The sequence below is a fragment of the Gopherus flavomarginatus genome, chromosome 2 (assembly GCF_025201925.1).
Source record: "Gopherus flavomarginatus isolate rGopFla2 chromosome 2, rGopFla2.mat.asm, whole genome shotgun sequence".
NCBI classification, from domain to species: Eukaryota; Metazoa; Chordata; order Testudines; family Testudinidae; genus Gopherus; species Gopherus flavomarginatus.
The window spans coordinates 141,862,203-141,883,681 of record NC_066618.1 but is presented as its reverse complement, the minus strand read 5'-3'; the positions used below and the strand labels follow the sequence as shown (position 1 = coordinate 141,883,681).

Below are 21,479 nucleotides of genomic sequence, written 5' to 3'. Positions count from 1 at the left end.
ATCAGGCAGCAGCAGATAGAAACAAACCAGTACTTTGTTAAATGTGAACTACTTTTAAAAGGGGCGAGGGGAGCAGTTTACAAAAAAAAGTTTGACAAGGTAAGGAAACTGTTTCTGTACTTGTTTCATTTAAATTAAGGTGGTTAAAAGCAGCATTTTTCTTCTTCATAGTAAAGTTTCAAAGCTGTATTAAGTCAACATTCAGTTATAAACTTTTGAAAGAACAACCATAACATTTTGTTCTGAGTTATGAACATTTCAGAGTTACGAACATTCCTGAGGTGTTCATAACTCTGAGTTCTGCCATAGTTTAAAATGTGCCTTAGGTATAGATCACAGGGCCTAGAAATCATTTAAAAAAATTATACTCTTTTTAGTTTGATTTTTTTTTTAAAACCAACTTCTGACTTTCTCCTATTCTTTTACAGAGATTTTTCTCAAGAGTAATTGTTATAGGAAGATTTTGCTTTACTATTGCAGTTAGGGTGAACTCATTCAAAAGGGAAGCATTTTTATTCCCATTATTTCTTTATGCCCAAAAGACAAGGGGAGTAGGGAGGCTAAAAGGCTTAAAATTAATCCAGGGCTGTATGGTGCCATAATTTCCCTGTTTTTCATTCATAGATTCAAAGGCCAATCGGGACTATTGTGATCATCTAGTCAGACCTCCTATATATACAGGCCATAGAATATCCCCAGAATAATTCTTAGAGCAGATTTGGTCTTGATTTAAAGATTTTCAGTGGTGGAGAATCCGCCACAACCATCGGTAGACTGTTCCAGTGGTTAATTACCCTCACTGTTAAAAATTTACACCTTGTTTCCAATCTGAATTTGTCTAGCATCAGCTTCCAACCAATGGTTCATTTTATACCTTTCAGTGATAGATCAAAGACCCATTATTAAATATTTCTTCCCCATGAAGGGACTTGTAGAAAGTAATCAAGTCACCCTTAAATCATTTTTTGTGACTCTTCTCTGAACCCTCTCCAATTTACCAAAGTCTTTCTTGAATTGTGGACACCAGAATTGGATGCAGTATTCCAGCAGTGGATAAGTAAGTAGAGAAATAAAATAACTTCTCTACGCCTACTTGAATTTTCCTTATTAATGCATCTGAAGGTTGCATTAGTCATTTAGGCCCCAAGTGCAATGCTGTGGCCTATGTTCAGCTGATTATTCACCACAACCCCCAAATCTTTTTCAGAGTCACTGCTGCCCAGGATAGTCCCCCATCCTCTAAGTTTGGTGTACATTCTTTGTTTTCTTTGACCTATTATCATGACCGGGACGGGGGCGATCTGACCCACTGGTCAGAGCAAGTGTCCTGTGAGGAAAAGGGTTTTCTTTGTAAGATTTCAAAAATAATACATGAAACACCAAGTGAACCTTCAGCGAGCAGGATAGTTGTAGTTTAAAAGTGACTGAATTAACCTGCCAAAAGATCTTTAAAGGGCCCTGGGAATTGAAAGTCCAGCTTGCAAGCAGGTCTGTTTGTGCACAGATGCTGGGTGGAGAGCCATACTCATGCCTAGTCCTGATGAATCTCTCTGCTACATTAAGTCTCAGGTGGCTAGGTTGGGAGATGTTGCGGGTAATTATGGGTGGAATCAGGATGGTACCCTTTGTTGATGTTTTTAAGAAAAGGCTTTGTCCTATAGATTCATAGACTCTAGGACTGGAAGGGACCTCGAGAGGTAATCGAGGTCCTGTCCCCTGCGCTCATGGCAAAACCAAATACTGTCTAGACTATCCCTGATAGACATTTCTCTAACCTACTCTTAAATATCTCCAGAGATGGAGATTCCACAACCTCCCTAGGCAATTTATTCCAAGGTTTAACCACCCTGACAGTTAGGAACCTTTTCCTAATGTACAAACTAAACCTCCCTTGCTGCAGTTTAAGCCCTTTGCTTCTTGTTTTATCCTTAGAGGCTAAGGTGAACAAGTTTTCTCCCTCCCCCTGATGACACCTTTTTTAGATACCTGAAAACTGCTATCACGTCCCTTCTCAGTTTTCTGTTTTCCAAACTAAACAAACCCAGTTCTTTCAGCCTTCCTTCATAGGTCATGTTCTCAAGACCTTTAATCATTCTTGTTGCTCTTCTCTGGACCCTCTCCAATTTCTCTACATCTTCCTTGAAATGCGGTGCCCAGACCTGGACACAATATTCCAGTTGAGGCCTAACCAGCGCAGAGTAGAGCGGAAGAATGACTTCTCGTGTCTTGCTCAAAACACACCTGTTAATGCATCCCAGAATCACATTTAGTTTTTTTGCAACAACATCACACTGTTGACTTATATTTAGCTTGTGATCCACTATAACCTCTAGATCCCTTTCTGCCGTACTCCTTCCTAGACAGTTTCTTCTCATTCTGTATGTGTGAAACTGATTGTTCCTTCCTAAGTGGAGCACTTTGCATTTATCTTTATTAAACTTCATCCGGTTTACCTCAGACCATTTCTCCAGTTTGTCCAGATCATTTTGAATTATGACCCTGTCCTCCAAAGCAGTTGCAATCCCTCCCAGTTTGGTATCATCTGCAAACTTAATAAGCATACTTTCTATGCCAATATCTAAGTCATTGATGAAGATATTGAACAGAGCTGATCCACAACAGACCCCTGTGGAACCCTACTTGTTATACCTTTCTAGCGGGATTGGGAACCATTAATAACTACTCTCTGAGTACGGTTATCCAGCCAGTTATGCACCTACCTTATAGTAGCCCCATCTAAATTGTATTTGCCTAGTTTATCGGTAAGAATATCATGCAAGACCATATCAAATGGCTTACTAAAGTTTAGGTATACCACATCCACCGCTTCTCTCTTATCCACAAGACTCATTATCCAATCAAAGAAAGCTATCAGATTGGTTTGACATGATTTGTTCTTTACAAATCTATGCTGGCTATTCCCTTTCACCTTACCACATTCCAAGTGTTTGCAGAGGATTTCCTTAATTATTTGCTCCTTTATCTTCCCTGGCACAGAAGTTAAACTAACTAGTCTGTAGTTTCCTGGGTTGTTTTTATTTCCCATTTTATAGATGGGCATAATATTTGCCCTTTTCCAGTCTTCTGGAATCTCTCCCATGATTTCCCAAAGATAATAGCTAGAGGCTCAGATACCTCCTCTATTAGCTCCTTGAGTATTCTAGGATGCATTTCATCAGGTCCTGGTGACTTGCAGGCATCTAACTTTTCTAAGTGATTTTTCACTTGTTCTTTGCGAACAAGGGGCTGGTAACAGGGAGTTTCGCAAGGGAGTTCTCCAGGTGAAGGAGGAATAAATACAGCATCTGTGGGGTAAGTGACTGTCTGTAGTGTGTGTTTGTTTGTGTTTGGGGGTTACTTGCTGTGTGCTGAGCTTGTGTTTGTCAGTCTGGTGGGTGGGTTGGTTGGTTGTTTGAAGGACCATGTGCTGTGGCTGGCAGTGGATGCTGTGAGCTTCACAGGAAGGTTGGAAAGCTAGAAGCCTATGGTAATTGGCTGAGCCTTAATCAGGGGGCGGGGCATTCACTCAGGCCAGGGCTTTATAAAGCCATGCACAAGCGACCAGGGAGCTTTGCAACCAGGGGCTACTAACAGAGTGTTTCGCAAGGGAGTTTGGAAGGGGAGCAGGAAGGGAGTGGGGGTCCCTTGTCGGTTCTAACCATGCCCCTATATTCCCCTTAAAACCTATAAACCAAACTACATTCAAAACTTCTTTCTTTAAATCATCCTTTCATTAACTAGGAGACAATGCAGGCAGAAGCCTAGCAGCAGGGTGGGGGCTATCTAGTTTATTGCACCAAGTGTAGCATGTATGATTACCCGCCCTGTGGACAGGGCAAGGTGCAAGGAGCTCCTGGCCCTCAGAGACCATGTATGGTCTTTGGAGGCCAGGGTGGCGGAACTGGAGGAGCTAAGAGAGGCAGAGAGGTATGTTGATGAGGCTTTCTGGGACACTGTAGAATTGTCCCACCTCCAATTGTACAGCCCTGGCAGGATGGCCACCTTAAGGTCTGCTATAGTGTGGCCAGGGAGGTTGAAGTGCTCTCCTACAGGTTTTTGTATATTGCCATTCCTAATGTCTGATTTGTGTCCATTTATCCTTTTCCGTACGGAAATATACAAAAACCTGTAGGAGAGCACTGTGAATTAGGGCAGAGAACAAGTTGAAGACTGCCTTCCAAATCTGGTATGGCCAGGATGAATCTCTCATGACACCCTTCGGTTGACCAAACTTCAGGACCAGACTTCAAAGAGAAACTGCTGAGCTTCAGTTCATCTGCAAATTTGACACTATAGCAGACCTTAAGGTGGCCATTCTGCAGCAAAAAAACTTCAGGACCAGACTTCAAAGAGAAACTGCTGAGCTTCAGTTCATCTGCAAATTTGACACCATCAGCTCAGGATTGAACAAAGACTGTGAATGGCTGTCTACCTGGCCACTGCATCCGATTTCAGATTGCTGTCCAGAGCGGTCACAGTGGTGCACTGTGGGATACCACCCAGAGGCCAATACCATCAATTTGCGGCCACACTAACCCTAATCCGATATGGTAATACCGATTTTAGCGCTATTCCTCTCGTTGGGGAGGAGTACAGAAACCGATTTAAAGAGCCCTTTATAAAGGGCCTCGTAGTGTGGACGCGTGCGGCGTTAAATCGGTTTAACGCTGCTAAAATTAGTTTAAACGCATAGTGTAGACCAGGTCCTAGGACCAATTCTATTCAATTTATTCATAAATGATCTGGAGAAAGGGGTAAACAGTGAGGTGGCAAAGTTTGCAGATGATACTAAACTACTCAAGATAGTTAAGAGCAAAGCAGATTGTGAAGAACTTCAAAAAGATCTCACAAAATTAAGTGATTGGGTAGCAAAATGGCAAATGAAATTTAATGTGAATAAATGTAAAATAATGCACATTGGAAAAAATAACCTCAACTATACATATAATATGATGGGGGCTAATTTAGCTACAACAAATCAGGAAAAAGATCTTGGAGTCATCGTGGACAGTTCTCTGAAGATGTCCACGCAGTGCGCAGAGGCAGTCAAAAAAGCAAACAAGATGTTAGGAATCATTAAAAAGGGGATAGAGAATAAGACTGAGAATATCTTATTGCCCTTATATAAATCCATGGTACGTCCACATCTCGAATACTGTGTACAGATGTGGTCTCCTCACCTCAAAAAAGATATTCTAGCACTAGAAAAGGTTCAGAAAAGGGCAACTAAAATTATTAGGGGTTTGGAGGGGGTCCCATATGAGGAAAGATTAGAGACTAGGACTCTTCAGCTTGGAGAAGAGGAGACTAAGGGGAGATATGATAGAGGTATATAAAATCATGAGTGATGTTGAGAAAGTGGATAAGGAAAAGTTATTTATTTATTCCCATAATACAAGAACTAGGGGTCACCAAATGAAATTAATAGGCAGCAAGTTTAAAACAAATAAAAGGAAGATCTTCTTCACACAGCGCACAGTCAACTTGTGGAACTCCTTACCTGAGGAGGTTGTGAAGGCTAGGACTATAACAGGGTTTAAAAGAGAACTGGATAAATTCGTGGTGGTTAAGTCCATAAATGTCTATTAGCCAGGATGGGTAAAGAATGGTGTCCCTAGCCTCTGTTTGTCAAAGGATGGAGATGGATGGCAGGAGAGAGATCATGTGATCATTGCCTGCTAGGTTCACTCCCTCTGGGGCACCTGGCATTGGCTACTGTCAGTAGACAGATACTGGGCTAGATGGACCTTTGGTCTGACCCGGTACAGCTGTTCTTATGTTCTTTTTTTATTTTATCTTCTAAACCTACCCCCTTCCCATTAGCATTCACTATGTTAGGCGTTCCTTCAGACTTCTCAGTGAAGACCGAAACAAAGAAGTCATTAAGCATCTCTGCCATTTCCAAGTTTCCTGTTACTGTTTCTCCCTCCTCACTGAGCAGTGGGCCTACCCTGTCCTTGGTCTTCCTCTTGCTTCTAATGTATTGATAAAAAGTCGTCTTGTTTCCCTTTACTCCCATAGCTAGTTTGAGCTCATTTTGTGCCTTTGCCTTTCTAATCTTGCCCCTGCATTCCTGTGTTGTTTGCCTATATTCATCCTTTGTAATCTGTCCTAGTTTCCATTTTTTATGACTCCTTTTTTATTTTTTAGATCATGCAGGATCTCGTGGTTAAGCCAAGGTGGTCTTTTGCCACATTTTCTATCTTTCCTACCCATCGGAGTAGCTTGCTTTTGGGCCCTTAATAGTGTCCCTTTGAAAAACTGCCAACTCCCCTTAGTTGTTTTTCCCCTCAGTTTTGATTCCCATGGGACCTTACCTATCAGCTCTCTGAGCTTACCAAAATCCACTTTCCTGAAATCCATTGTCTCTATTTTGCTGTACTCCCTTCTACCCTTCCTTAGAATTGCAAACTCTGATTTCATGATCACTTTCACCCAAGTTGCCTTCTACTTTCAAATTCTCAATGAGTTCCTCCCTATTTGTTAAAATCAAGTCTAAAATCATATAAATAAAGATACATGGTCTGCATTGTTATAGGCAAACTCTGCGTAGGGGAGAAGTGAACATCTATTGTCCTCCTGGTGTTTACAGCATCACAGATACTATTCAAAAATTGGTTGACCCTTTCTGTTTGGCCGTTGGACTGGGGATGGTAAGCAGAGGAAAGATGCATGGATTCCCAACAGGTGTTGTGCCAGTACCGGGCTATGAACTGAGACCCTCAGATTGGAGGGTGTTGCATTCTGGAAGGCCGTAAAGACAGACTACATGGTTAATCCAGAGCTAGGCTGGCCCTTCAGGAGAGGGAAGGGATGAAGTGGGCCATTTTAGTAAATTGGTCATGGCTGTCAAAAATGTTTTAAAATTGTTGGATTCTGGTAATTCTGTAATCAAGTCTAGGGTGATGGCTGCCCAATGTCAAGATGGGGTTTCCAAGACTGGAGGAGACTGCAGAGCTAGTGGTGTGATGTTTTGGTTCAGGAACAACTATCGCAGGGGACAATAAATGACTGCATCATCAGGTGCATCCAGGGTCACCAAAAGGAGCAGGATATTAGTCATTGGGTATTGAAGTACCCCAAATCTCTTGCTAGGGGAATATTGTGGCATAGTTATGGGACTGCAACCCATGAATGTAGATACAGTTCCTTACACATGTGACACTTCCCGGGAGTCATGCTGCTGCTTGTGGATAATAGCTTGTTAATAAGACAGAATTCCTGAGGCAGAGCATATCAATCTGCGTATACTGTGGTGACAAGCTGCACTGAGAAAGTTACGGGATTTGAGAATGAGGGTTGGTTCCTGGATGGGGCCTCGTGGGTTGGTACCACATCTTTGGGACAGGGCATTCGCCTTGCCATTTTCGGGTCTTGGGCGGTAGGTGATGATAAAATTGAATGGTGAGAAAAAATTGGGCCCACCAAAGCTGCTGTTGGTTTAAGGCTTTCACCATATGTAGATATTCCAGGGAGTGCTGCCATTCTGTAAAGTAGGTTATTATCTCCAGGTGTTCCTTATCAAGTATTTTGTAGCTTAGTTTTTTGGGAGTGAACTTCCTTGAGTAGTAAGCACACAGGTATAACACACATTTGGGACCACATCACTGGGAGAGGACAGCCACAATCACTGTACTAGAGATGTCAGCTTCTCTTGGTAGTCCATCGATCCAATGCAGTGATGACAAATCTGAGTAAATCATCTATTGTTGGTCTCATGGTGTGCTCTCTGATGGCTATACAAGCCAATTCTAGAGGTGCACATTTGGCTGCAGATGTTGCATGGGAAATTCGCAGTCAGTGGGTTGTACACTGCTGGTGCTCTGTGACATCGTTCGCGTGCCTCTTGTAGACACTGGCAGCGGTCTTCCTCAAAGGCGATGCAGGTATTTCTGACTGTTGCTCGCCACTGTGTTCTGTCACTGGTGGCATCCTCAAGGTCCCTGGGTTTGATACTGCTATACTGCAGATTGGCTTTGATGTGTCCTTGTAACGTTTTCATGGACGACCTATATGCCGGATGTCCTGGGAGAGCTCACCATAGAGAAGCTGGCGGGGGATTCTTTTGGCATCCATGCGGCTAACATGACTGGTCCAACGTAGCTGTGACTTCATGATGATCATTTCGATGCTTGTCATCTGGGCTCTCTCGAGGACCTCAAGATTGGGCAGTTTGTCTTGTCAGTGGATCTTCATGATGTTGCAGAGGCAATGCATGTGGAATGATTCGAGCTGCTTGATGTGACACCTATATAGTGTCCATGTTTCACACCCGTACAAAAGAGATGAAAGAACAGCAACTCTGTACACAAGCAGTTTTGTTAAAATCCGGATGTTGTAGTGGTTTAAAACTTTGACACGCGGATGCTGAGTGCCTGGCTTGCTTTGGATATTCGTGCGTTGATCTCATTATCCAGTGATCCATCACTGGATATGACACTGCCCAGGTATTTAAAGTTCTCCGCTACTTTAAACTGAGTACCATCTATGGAGATACTTGGGACAGAAGCATTTGATCCAGGTACAGGTTAATGGAGAACTTCTGTCTTTCCGAGGCTGATAGTTAGTCCGAAGAGTTGCGAGGCCTCGGCAAACTTGTTGACAATGTGCTGAAGATCATTTTCAGTGTGAGCCATGAGGGCACAGTCGTCGGCAAAGAGTGCCTCAAGAAGGAGTTTCTGCACTATCTTGGTCGTTGCATTCAGGCGACGGAGGTCAAAAAGTGAACCGTCGTGCCGGTATTTCAAATGTATACCTCGATCCAGATCTTTCATTGCATGTTTGAGGACGCATGCAAAGAACAGGTTAAATAAGACAGGAGCGAGAACACATCCTTGTTTCATGCCGTGGTGATATTGAAGGGGGCAGATGTGGCTCCATCAGACAATGCTTCGCCTGTCATGCTGTCATGAAAAAGCCGTATAATCTGGACAAATTTTCTTGGGCAGCCAACTCGTGTTAGAATAGTCCAAAGGGCTTCCCTGTTGACGGTATCAAATGCCTTTGTCAGATCTATGAAGACAGCATACAGGTGCATGTTCTATTCAATGCACTTCTCTTGTATTTGTCTGACAGCAAACACCATATCGACTATGCTCCAGCCAGGTCGAAAACCACATTGACTTTCAGGTAGATTTTCCTCAGAAATACTGGCTATTAGGTGGTTCAAGATGATGCGGGCGATGATTTTCCTTCCAACGGAGAGGAGGGATATGCCTCTATAATTTCCACGTTCTGCTTTGCTGCCTTTGTTCTTGAAAAGAGAGAAAATGGTAGCGTCGCGGAGGTCCTGTGGTATGTTTTCATCCTCCCAGATGCTGATGATCACGCTGTGTAACGCTGCTAGTGCTGCTGGACCTGCTTCTTTGTATATCTCTGCTGGTATCCCATCTTTTCCAGGAGCTTTTCCTGAACTGATCTGACTAACCGCTTTCTTAATCTCATCTATAGTGGGCAGAGAGTCAAGATCTGTCAGAGCAGGTTGTTGTGGAATTTCATTGAGGACGTTGTTATTTACGGTTGATAGTCTATTGAGAAGGTTGCTAAAGTGTTCTCGCCATCTTTCGTTGATGCCTTCTTTATCTTTAATCAGCGTTGTGTTGTCTGTTGAAAGCAGTGGGGTGATCCTTAGTTTAGAAGGTCCATAGACAGTCTTAAGAGCATTGAAGAACATCTTTGAGTTGTGGGTCTCAGCATAGTCCTCGATTTCTTTGGCTTTGCTCTCCCACCAATTGTCTTGTATCTGACGGAGGTCCTTCTGTGTTTTGCTCTGAAGGTACTTGAAATGGTCCCGTTTGGAGACTGAGGAGGGATCGTTCTGCCATTCTATAAAGGCTTTTCTCTTTACTTCCAGAGCTGAGCATATTTCTTCAGCTTCTACAACAAAGGCAAATGTAATATTGGCATGAGCCAATATGGGTGCTTTAGCAAAGGCAAGTTTTAGCTGAGTGTATGCATGCTGGGCCTCGGGAGACCAATGGAATTGGATGTTTTTCTGGACGACAGTAGTAAGGGGTTCAGTTTTATTTTGAAAAGTTCAGGATAAATCATTTGATAAAAATTGGCGAATCCCAGGAAGTGTTTCAAGATGTGTACTGTGTGGCGAGTTGGCCGATTTTGTATGGCTTGGACCTTGTGTGGGTGTCTCTGGTTCTCTTCTGGGGATAAGATGAAGCCCAAGAACTCTTTGAAGGTCTGATAGAAGGAAGGCTTCTCAAGCTTTTCATAAAGGCCGTGCTGCCATAAGCATTCCCTGGCGCTTTGGACATGAGCATTATGATGATCAGGGCAGTTGGAGAAAATCAATATGTCATCTAGGTCCCAGTATGTCTTGGAACACATCATTTATAAAATGTTGGAAGGTGGCAGGGGCATTGGTCAACCGAAGGGTGTTATGAGAGATTCATCCTGGCCATACCAGATTTGGAAGGCAGTCTTCAACTTGTTCTCTGCCCTAATTCACACAAGCTTCTGTGCCTCCCGAAGGTTCAAATTAATTAATATATGGGCAGCCCCCACACAATCCAGCAACTCAGGAATCAAATTGCAGGCGACAACTCCTGATAATTATCTGATTCAATGCAAGGTAATCAACACAGAGTTGGAGACTGCCATATTTCTTCCTGACAAAAAGTGGTGCACCAGCTCATGAGCTTGACTTGCCGATAAACCCTCAAGCCAGGTTCTCCTGGAGGTACTCTTGGAGCACTGTCAGCTCGGGTTCTGATATGGCATAAATTTGTGTAGAGAGTATTTTTCCTTCCGGCTGCTGCTTTGTTGAGCAGTCGTAATCCTGATGCAGAAGTAGTTTCCACATTCTTCTATTCAAGAACATCATTGTAGTCTTGGTATTTTGAGGGAAGTTCAGATGTAGCTTCAATGGAAGGTTTTGCCTGGACAGCCACCCCCATCTGAGTCTCAAGGTTTGGATGTTGGGACAGCAACCCCTGGTCTCCAACAGTGTCGATAGAAAACAGACTTTTTGTGTTTGTCACCAAGTGAGTGGATTGTGGAGGACCAGCCAGGAGATACCAATGATCATGGAAAACATGGTGAATGGATCACATCAAACTGTAACGTTTCCGTGTGCCTCTGAATCATGGTCTCCAGGGGAGCTGTTTCCTCCGTTATTGGATCAGAAGACGGGGAGGAGCTATCAGTTAATTGCTATAAGGTCAGGAGTGGCCTTAGGTTTCAGATGTATCGATGACTCAGATGTAGCTCACTGATTCAATCAGGGCTGGTAAGACGGGATTTTATAGGGGCACCGCAGGTATGTCCAACTGGACCAGCACCTAGAAGTGGAGAACCCATGGGCAGGGCTCCAGGTGCATTCCAGTCAAAACTGAAATGTGAGGGAGCTCTTTTCTCTGACTCCTTGGAGTTCATAGAGGGCAGGCAGAAATGGAGTGACCTGACTCACCGTAACAGAAGCAGAGATGGTGCTGGCGTCATCGTTCCTTTTTTTCTATGGGGATGAGCCATTGATGGCCCACATCTGCCCACATTGGTAGAGACCTGCAAATTTGCAGATATCCGCAACATGTTTGCGGATTGTGGATGGATGTGGATCCAAATTTTATGTGTAGAGCCCAGCAATCTGCAGATATATGCTTTAGATCCAGGGGTCATGTTTGCAGATCGGATGCAGATACAAATTTTGTATCCGTGCAGGGCTGTATGCATTGGCTTGGCTGGAGGCAGTGGTGAAAAGATCACAGTACCTGGATTGGAGAGTCACAAGACCTCCGTTTTTTCCCTCTTTGTTCTAATAACAGATTGTCTATATGGATGGAAAGATCCACCGGGGCATCCAGACTCATGAACGTCTCTACCCGGGCTAATTTGTCCTTCATTTAGTCTTTCAGGTCCACCAGAACAACTAACTCTGTGCTGCCTTGTTCCAGTCAGTATTGGCCATGAGGCGGTGGAATTGCACAGCACAGGAGGCTACTGTTCCCTGCCCCTGTTGGAGCTTCCTTAGTGTAGCCTCTGCTGTTCAAGCTCGGTGTAGATCATCAAAGAGGACTGACATGCCTTGGAGGAAGACTTCCCAGTTGGACACTACTGGTCTATTGCACTCCAAGAAGGAGGAGGCACAGTGTAAGACTTCCTTAAACAGCCAGCTGATAACCAGACTCATCTTTGCACAATCAGTGCTATGGAACTGAGGGGACGTCATGAACAGGAGATGGAACTGGTTTATAAACTCTGGGTATCACTGGTGATTATTGTCAAACTGTTCTGGCTGTGGTGTGATGCTGACAGTCCAGATGCCAGCTCCTGCCCAGGTTGCAGGCATTAGCTAAGAACTGACAGCCTTGTAGCTGGAGACCAGGCCAGGTCTCCTGTATGTTAGTTTTGCTCAAAATAGGTGTTTGTCTTATAAGAATGAATTTAGTGTTTAGACTCTATGAAATGCTTGTAAGTTGCTGCATGCATTAATCTCACTTGTAATGTGTATATTCCATGTTATAAGAAAATTTATAACTTTAAAAATGTTTGCCCTCAACTTGTGAATTTAGGCATGGGAATCATTCCTCCTCTCCCTCGTTCCAAACGACTATCAAAATCAGATAGGCCATCAAGAATTATTGCAATATAAATGACTGGTTAATGGTCCTATCACACCTTGGAAATACTACATGCAAGGAAGTCCTGTGGGCTTGGAAGATGAATGGAGGAAATAAAACAAAGCCACAGGAAAATTTTCCATCTTTTTGGCCATTTGAACTATGAACGGCCAGAGACTCTAAACTGAAGCCAGAAATCCCCAGGGATGGACTCCTGGGTCTGCTCTGCAAGATACTTTTCATTGATAGATCACTACAACTCTGTCACTCTCCGGATTTAGATAGTAACTTTTGTGTGTATATGTTTGTTTGCTTTAACCTGTAAATAAGAGTCATTCCTTTTTTGGATTGGCTACCAGTGCTGCCTTTGGTGTAAGATCTAGGGTACCAGTTGATTTGGGGGTAACTGACTGGTTTCTTGGGACTGGGAGCAACCTAAATGAGAAGGAGTACTGTCTTATAAAACCCCTGAATCACAGGTGATTATCATCAAACTGTTCTGTCAATGGTATTGGGGAACAGGGCTGTACGAGCCATATATGGACGGTGATGTGTCAACATGCAACTGCATGACTTGGTCCAGCAATAGCTGGTTCTCCAAGGTCAGATGGATGACACGGGCCTGTAGGGTTTAGTTGTCCGTATGAAGGCATGTAGTCCACTCATATGTGTCCAGTGCTCCCAAAGGGTTAGCCAGGTCCATTCTGCTGGCAGTGGGATTGCTCCTGCGGCTTAAGTGGTCCATGCAAAGTGTTGTGACCAGGATGTGGGCAGTCTGAACTAGTAGTTGGTGCAGGAGTTGGGAGTCAGGCCAGATCCAATACCACGAGCTCATAATCCAAGACAGGCCAGAGGGCAAACCAAAATCAGGTATCATGAGGCAGGCAGGGCCAGGGTACCAGGCGGTCGGCAGCATGCAGTAGGAGCAGGGATCTCAGGGGGCGCAGCCCAGGGAAGCAAAGAAGGGAAAACCCAGTTGCTTGGACAGCTTCCTGTTTCTGTGCTGGGTTTATATAGAAGCTATGAACCAATCAGGCTGCATAGCATCCTGTCAGTCAGATTCCAGGACTGGAGTCTTCTGTCAGATTTCAGCTCCTATTCTGACAACAATTAGCAGGTCACTGAATGACAGTATGGAGCTTACTAGCTCTGGAAAGCCCTGTGGACAAGTGTTCAAGACCTGTGGTCCCTGCACCTGTCCTCTTAATTATTTACCACTCCCACATTTTTGTGCAATCTGAAAACTGAGTGATTTTTTCTTCCTGGTCATTGCTAAGAATATTAAGTAGCATAGGGCCAAAAACTGATACCTGCGGGACCCCTCTAGAGACGCACCTGAGCAGCAGTGATGCTCCATTTACAATTACATTTTGAGATCTGTCAGCCAGTTTAATGTGTGCCATGCCAATTCTGTATCATGCTGATTTTTAATTCAAAAGTCATGTGGTACCAAGTCCAAGGCATCACAGAAGTATATTACATCGTTACTGCCTTTATCAACCAAACTTGTAGTCTCATCAAAAAATTGGCACAACATTAGCTTTCTTCCAGTCTTTTATAACTTCCCCTGTGATCCAGGACTTGAGAAACAACATTAGCAGTCCAGAGAACTTCTTAACCAGCTCTTTTAAAATGTTCTTGGATACAGCTTATCTGGGCCTGGTGATTTTAAAAATGTCTGAAAAATTAGAATTAATTAGGACTACTTTGACTCACTGAAATTTGTAAGCTTGCAATGCTTAGGTTATCATACAGCAAGTATCGTGGCTCAAAATGAGCAATGACCCCATCAATACAAAGTACATATTTGGGGTGGCCATGGCTCTCAGACCTTCACAAAGGGACCTATTTTCAAAGGTAATGAGTCACTTAAAGATGGAAAGAGATGCCTAATTAGATTTCTTTTCAAAGCACCTAGATGTCTAAATCCCATTCACTTCAATGGAGTTGAGCACCTAAGGGCTTTTGAAAATCCCATTAGGCACCTATTTGCATCTTCAGATGCCTATTACCCTTGAAAATCTGGACCCAGGTGCCATGCAATGGTGTCTGCTCACTGTCTTTTAGAGGTCCAATACACTTTTCTTGGACTACTGGGTCATGAGACCCCATTTTCTCAGGGAATAATGTGGACGATTCACACCATATACAGTCTCTTCAGTAAGTTAGACATCAGGGCAAGTCTTCACTGCAGCCAGATTAAATGCTCATGTTATTTCAAGGATGTTTTCATGGTACAAAATATTTGAGGAAATATTGGGACAACATAGTTTTGGAACCATTATGGAAAGGGGTTTTGAATTAAGGAGATCTAGTACTTGCATGTCAGAGAGGGTGCATGTGTACCTTGTGGTATTATTCTCTGTACACTTGCTAGTTTCTTACGGGCAAGCATGTATGCTGAAGCACACCAAAAATGCCAATTTGTGGTACCATCAGAGTGACTAATTTTTATAATTCACATCTTTTCTATTCACAAGAAAGCTAATCCTATGGAGTTGACACATTGTATGTGTGTGAGAAAAAGAGAGACAGACACTGAGGTCTGGTCTATACTAGGAAATTAGGTCAATATAACTACACCACTTGGGTGTGAAAAATCCACAGCCCTGAGTAACTCAGTTAAACAGACCTAACTCCTGGTGTATACAGTGCTAGGTCAATGGGAGAATTCTGCTATTAACCTAGCTACTGCCTCTTGGGCAGTTGGAATATCTACGCAGATGGGAGAAACCCTCCTGTTGGCGCAGGTACCATCTTCACTGGAGAAGAGACAATCACTAATATTGCATGCCTGTAATCACTGAGGAATCTAGCACACTAGGTTAATTCTGGGTAAATCATCTGCCTGATATACTATGGAATTGTTTTAAATGTTGCACCCTTCTTTGGTTGTTGGGGACTGGAGCTACCTATTTATTTTATTTATTTATTTATTTTCAATAAGCAGAATGCGAGTTTACTTCAAAAACTGTATATTGTTCCCTCTTCTGGGCCGAAGTGGTTAGCTAATATTTGGGGCCTTGTTGGGTTGTTTCCATTAGAAGGAGAAATTGATTATAAGAATTAGGTATTTTGTTGATGTAATGTAGTTTATTTACAAAGATTGTACATAAAATCCGGTCTCTCTGAGCAAACTAGAAACAAGCACCAGGCAGTTTCTGTGCTTAGAAATCCAGTGTGCCTTTCTAACAAGTACTGTTAGATCTGTCTAAAAGATCTGTCTCTTGGTTCCCTCCCAGGTGCGCACTCACCAAAACTTGTCTTGCTGTTGGCTTCTTGCATGCAGACTTGAACATCTGCAAGCAATCAGTCCACAGTCTCTGGGGAACCCTCAGTTAGGGTGACCAGATGTCCCGATTTTATAGGGACAGCCCCAATTTTTGCGTCTTTTTCTTATATAGGCTCCTATTACTCCCACTCCTGTCCCGATTTTTCACACTTGCTGTCTGGTCACCTTACCCTCAGTTCATATATCTTATTTTCTATTTGGCCACATGACGTGGGCCAGTGTCTTGGACAGTGGCTTCCTTTGTTTTCAGCTACCACTATGTAAAGGAGCTTTAAATTGTTCCTTCTGTTTATCCTGAAAGAAAGGAGCATAACACACCCCATCACCTTTAATGAGGTCTATTAGTGTTCATAGATCAAAGACCTTCTTGCAGAGAGCCATTAATATCTTCCAGTATAATAATATATTTTTTCCACTAAGTGAATTTGGATCCTGTCAACCTTCCGATGATTTCTTGTAGGGATAACTCTAGTGGAAAGTGAAAGATCTGCAAGTGAAAGAGAGAAGATTCTAATTATTTGATAAATGTTTCTATACATACTTGCATGCCAAGATCAGCAGTAGTATGGTAAACAAGTGTATGCATGCTCTCTAAGTCAGTGGTTCTCAAATGTTTGTACTGGTGATCCCTTTCACATAGCAAGCCTCTGTGTGTGGCCTCCCTTTTAAATTAAAAACACTTCTTTACATATTTAACACCATTATAAATGCTGGAGGCAAAGTAGGGTTTGGGATGGAGGCTGACAGCTCGCAACCTCCCCCCCACGTAATAACCTTGTGACCCCCTGAGGGGTACCAACCCCCAGTTTGAGAACCCCTGCTCTAAGTCCAACTTCTCTTGAATGGACATGGTTACCATTTTGTTATGAAAAAGAAAAATAAATAATAAAATAATTAATAAAAATAATTAAAACTTAATTTCTTTAAAAGCAAATTGTGGTATTATACCCTGAGCAGTATAATTGTCTAATCTTTCTATAAAGCTGGATCAATCCTTATTAAGTAATTGGACTTCCATATGAATTTAGTCTGACCATAGATTAGATATTTAGGGTTGTTGCTGATTCTGTATTAAAAAATAAGCAAACAGAAGGGCTTTTCTATGGGGTACGGTAGTGTGCATCAGTGGCACATGAATTCTAATGCACATGAGCATGTCACTTGTTAGTTGGCCTATGTAGACCTTGCCAGTTTACATTAAAAGTTCTCTAATACCCATTTCAAACAGTACTGTTAAGACACACTAAGGAACTTTTAGTGTGCAGCAGCAGGTTCTCTGAAGACCAGTTAGTGCGCAGCATGCAAATGTGTATTAGAATTCACACCGCACTAAAGTGCTCTACCACATCATATAAACAAGCCCATTCTGTCCTGTTTTCCTTCCTATCCTTTGTTCATGTTGATTTTAAAAAAAGGCTCCCTAGGATGTAACGCCTAGACGATTTCAATTACAAAGCTTTTCCCCCTAGAACCTGTGGAAATGCCCATGGAACACTTGAGCATATTTTGTTTTTGAGGTTTTTTCTTGTTGCTTCTTAGCTAAAATGTTTCATGGGTTTTTTTGTTTGGTTGGTTTTTTTTAAGAATGTTTCCGCTATCAAGTTCAAGAGATGCTTAAATATAGTTTTTTTAGGCCAGGGTATAATGGCCATACTATACTATTATTCAGTGTTTGCTTCTTGGAAATGATACTGAGAAGAGCAAATTCAATAGAACTATTAAAGCAATGTCAATATACATTTATTTTGTTTGTACTTGGTTATTCAGGTTTGGGTACAATCATGGTCCTATATAAAGTAAGTCTATACTATAAGTTAAAACATCTAGAGTGATTTTTTTTTTAAATATATCCTAGGTTCCTTGCACTGACTCCCTGGAGAGTATATCAACTGACTTCTCTCATAATACTTGGGGTTGTAATTATGCAGATAATGAAGGATATGGTATTGTCTCGGATAAAAGGTAAGGCAATCATCAGTTTCGTAATTTACCTTTAATTTACAAATGTTTGCCTATGCTGGCTCTCATCTTACTGGTGCTCCTATTCTTTGTTTAATTTTTGTGAATGTGTAATGTGTCATAGTAAAAGCATTAAATGTGTAACATTTTCTGAGACAAATGACTAGTAATCTCTGAAGAAGTTGTAAAAGGAAATTCTACTCTGAAAAATCACTTTCAAATAAAGTTGTACTCATTATGTCATTGCCCATGTTTCATGACTCTTGTTTCCTGCAAAGTGTATAAAAAGTTTCTAAAGGTATGTTTACCCTACAGTGTAAGCCCAAGGTTCAAACTCAGGCTCAAGCCTAACCCCCCTTGCATCTACACACAAATCACTATGACCCAGGGCTCGGACCCAGCATCCAAGGATTTTATGGGTATATCTACGCAGCAAAGAAAAACCCCATGGGCCAGCTGTCTTGGGCTCGGGCTGTGGGGCTGTTTCATTGCTATGTAGACGTCCAGGCTTGGGCTGGAACCCAGGCACTGGACCTCCCTCCCACCCCCCTATCCCTGGCTCTGAGCCTGAATTAAGCTGGGAACCTAGGTTCAAGCCCTATTGCTTAACCATGTAGATTCAACCCCACTGGACTTGTGCAGTGGGAGTACATTAAAAGTATTCCACAATCCCAGAGATCAACTTTCTTTGTCCTCTGGGACAGTCAGGCTTGGTGAACAGTCATGTTTTCTCACACTGCACCATGAAAAAAGAATTAGAGCAGTCACATTTGGGGCGGTGTGGTGAGAGGCGCGCTAAGAAGTCTAGGATATGAGTGGTTGGACTCAGGCCCATGTAATGCAGTGTAGGCACCGGCCCCCCAGATTGGGACCCAGGATTCAACAGTTTCTAACCTGGAATTACAGATGAGTGTAGATGCTCAAGCCTTAGGCTGATAAAAAGTTGAGTCCGCCAACCCAAGTTCTGCTATCCCGGGACTTACATTGCAGTATAAGCATACCCTAAAAAGTAGCAGAAGAGTAAGGAAGTATATTTCCTATCTGTGCTGCTGCTTCAGATAACTGAGGCCTTGGTGTTTTCTGTTATGTTACAGGTTTTATGTGATCTTTAGTAATGAGTACCAGCTAATCATTTTTGGCACCTAATATTACTGATCTGATTGGAAGTGCAAGAGTGTACTCCTATTTTATTATTTGGCAATCCAGCAATGTTAGATAAGGCCAATAAAGCTCTATGTTGCTAACTGTGAAATCATGGGATAGTCATATTTCACCTGAGCTAATATAAAATGTCTCCAGTGACTTCAGAGGAAGAGTTCAGGAAAGTCCAAAACTACTAATTGAGTACTTTCATGAAGAATCTGTCTTTTAGCTTGAACCAGAAACTTCATTAGATCTGAAATCAACAAATTATCACTTGAACTAAAAGAGAAAATCTGTTAGCTCTTCGTGGGAGAATAACTTTTATTTAACTCTAGCCAACCACTAGATGGCAAAACTGTTGTAGTATAATGACAAATACAGAAAGTGATTGTCACATTTTTGGATTGCAAAATTAGATTACATTTGGATAACAAAGTTAGATTACATTGGGTATCTAATCTTTCTAGTTTAAAGACAGACCAGGTTAAAAAACTACATTGATTTTTCATGAATATTTCAAACTGTTTTGAGATACGAAGTTTACAGAAAACATGTTAAAAGAACAGGAGTACTTGTGGCACCTTAGAGACTAACACATTTATTTGAACATAAGCTTTCTTGGGCTACAGCCCACTTCATTGGATGCATAGACTGGAACATACAGGAAGAAGATACTTATACATACAGAGAACATGAAAAGGTGGAAGTAGCCATACCAACTGTAAGAGGCCAATCAATTGAAATAAGCTATCATCAGCAGGAGAAAAAGAAACTTTTGAAGAGATAATCCAGATGACCCATAGAAGGTGTGAGGATACTTAACATTGGGAAATAGATTCAATTAGTGTAGTGCCTCAACTATTCCCAGTCTCTGTTCAAACCTAAGTTAGTTGTATCTAATTTGCATATTAATTCAAGTTCAGCAGTCTCTCTTTGGAGTCTGTTTTTGAAGTTTTTTTGTTGTAAAATTGCCACCTTCAAGTCTGTCACTGAGTGGCTAGAGAGGTTGAAGTGTTCTCCCACTGGTTTTTGAATGTTATGATTCCTGATGTCAGATTTGTGTCCATTTATTCTTTTGCATAGAGACTGTCTGGTTTGGCCAATGTACATGGCAGAGGGGCATTGCTGGCACATGATGGCATATATTACGTTGGTAGATGTGCAGGAGAACGAGCCCCTGAGGGTGGGGCTGATGTGATTAGATCCTATGATGGTGTCACTTGAATAGATATGTGGACAGAGTTGGCATTGGGCTTTGTTGCAAGGATAGGTTCCTGGGTTAGTGTTTATGTTGTATAGTGTGCGGTTGTTGGTATTTGCTTCAGGTTGCGGGGGGTGTCTGTAAGCAAGGACTGCTCTGTCTTCCAAGATCTGTGAGAGAAACATGTTGATTTTCTGAAGCATGTTACTCCATTGTTTAAAATGGAAAGGGTGAATGATTTTTTTTTTTACTAGTTATATGGGTAAATGTGACTTGTATTATAGAACTACAGAGATTTTTAGAGTAATTCTTCTGTAATTTGGAGCACTGTTGAAAAACTGAAAGGGGGGAAAACAGTTCTGCTGTATATATCAGTGCTATTTTTCATTTTATGCTTTGCTTATTTCAGGTGCACAGCTATGGAGGAGCCTCACTGACAGGTAGGTGCCATTTAAAAATTCTGAATTTTACAAATGATTCTCCCAAATAGCTCACAAAACAAGAACTTAAGTTATTTTGACCACAGTGTAGTTTATTATTCTATATTGCTGGCTGTTCACATGATGCCTCAGTTTTAAATAGTATTCTTTGTGAAAGTCATAACGTTTTTTATTTGAATTGTATCACAATATATTATTCAGTCAAGTATCAGATTTTACAAAGCAACCTTCTTTTTGAATGTTACCATTTTCTTTAAGAAGTATTTTCCTCTTCTGGGTTTTCTGCCACTTACAATGTGTTTAATTTGAAATTACTTCTTGAAAGATGCTGGATTTACAGCTCTGAAGAGTAATGTCTTCCATTCTTAGAAGTATCAGTACAAAGTTCCCCTCTCCATTGCATGTCTGGTTAGTAGTGACCAGCACTAGACTGAAACAGTACAGTGGAACCTCAGAGTTATGAACACCAGAGTTACGAACTGACCACTCAATCACACACCTTGTTTGGAACCACAAATATGCAGTCGGACAGCAGCAGAGACCAAAAAAAATAAAAATAAAAAGTACAGTACTGTGTTAAATGTAAACTACTAAAAAATAAAGGGAAAGTTCAAAAAAAAATTTGACAAGGTCAGGGAACTGTTTCTGTGTTTGTTTAATTTAAATTAAGGTGGTTAAAAGCAGGCTTTTCCCTCTGCACAGTGAAGTTTCAAAGCTGTATTAAGTCAGTGTTAGGTGGTAAACTTTTGCAAGAACAACCATAACATTTTGTTCAGAGTTACAAACATCTCAGAGTTACGAACAGCCTCCATTCCCAAGGTGTTCATAATTCTGAGGTTCTACGATAGATCAATTCAATGCTCTGTCAGTTG

General features: G+C 41.9%; 1 protein-coding gene across 5 annotated transcripts in view; it reads left to right on the top strand.

Annotated features, from left to right (window-relative positions):
- Positions 1-21,479, top strand: part of RETREG1 (reticulophagy regulator 1) — a 114,293-nt gene that overhangs the window by 9,377 nt on the left and 83,437 nt on the right. For all 5 annotated transcript variants that reach the window (XM_050937505.1, XM_050937503.1, XM_050937502.1 and 2 more), the window contains 2 exons: positions 17,720-17,826; positions 20,577-20,607. In XM_050937505.1, coding sequence (XP_050793462.1) covers positions 17,787-17,826; positions 20,577-20,607 — 71 coding nt within the window. In that variant the 5' untranslated portion in view covers positions 17,720-17,786. The remainder of the gene's footprint in view (positions 1-17,719; positions 17,827-20,576; positions 20,608-21,479) is intronic.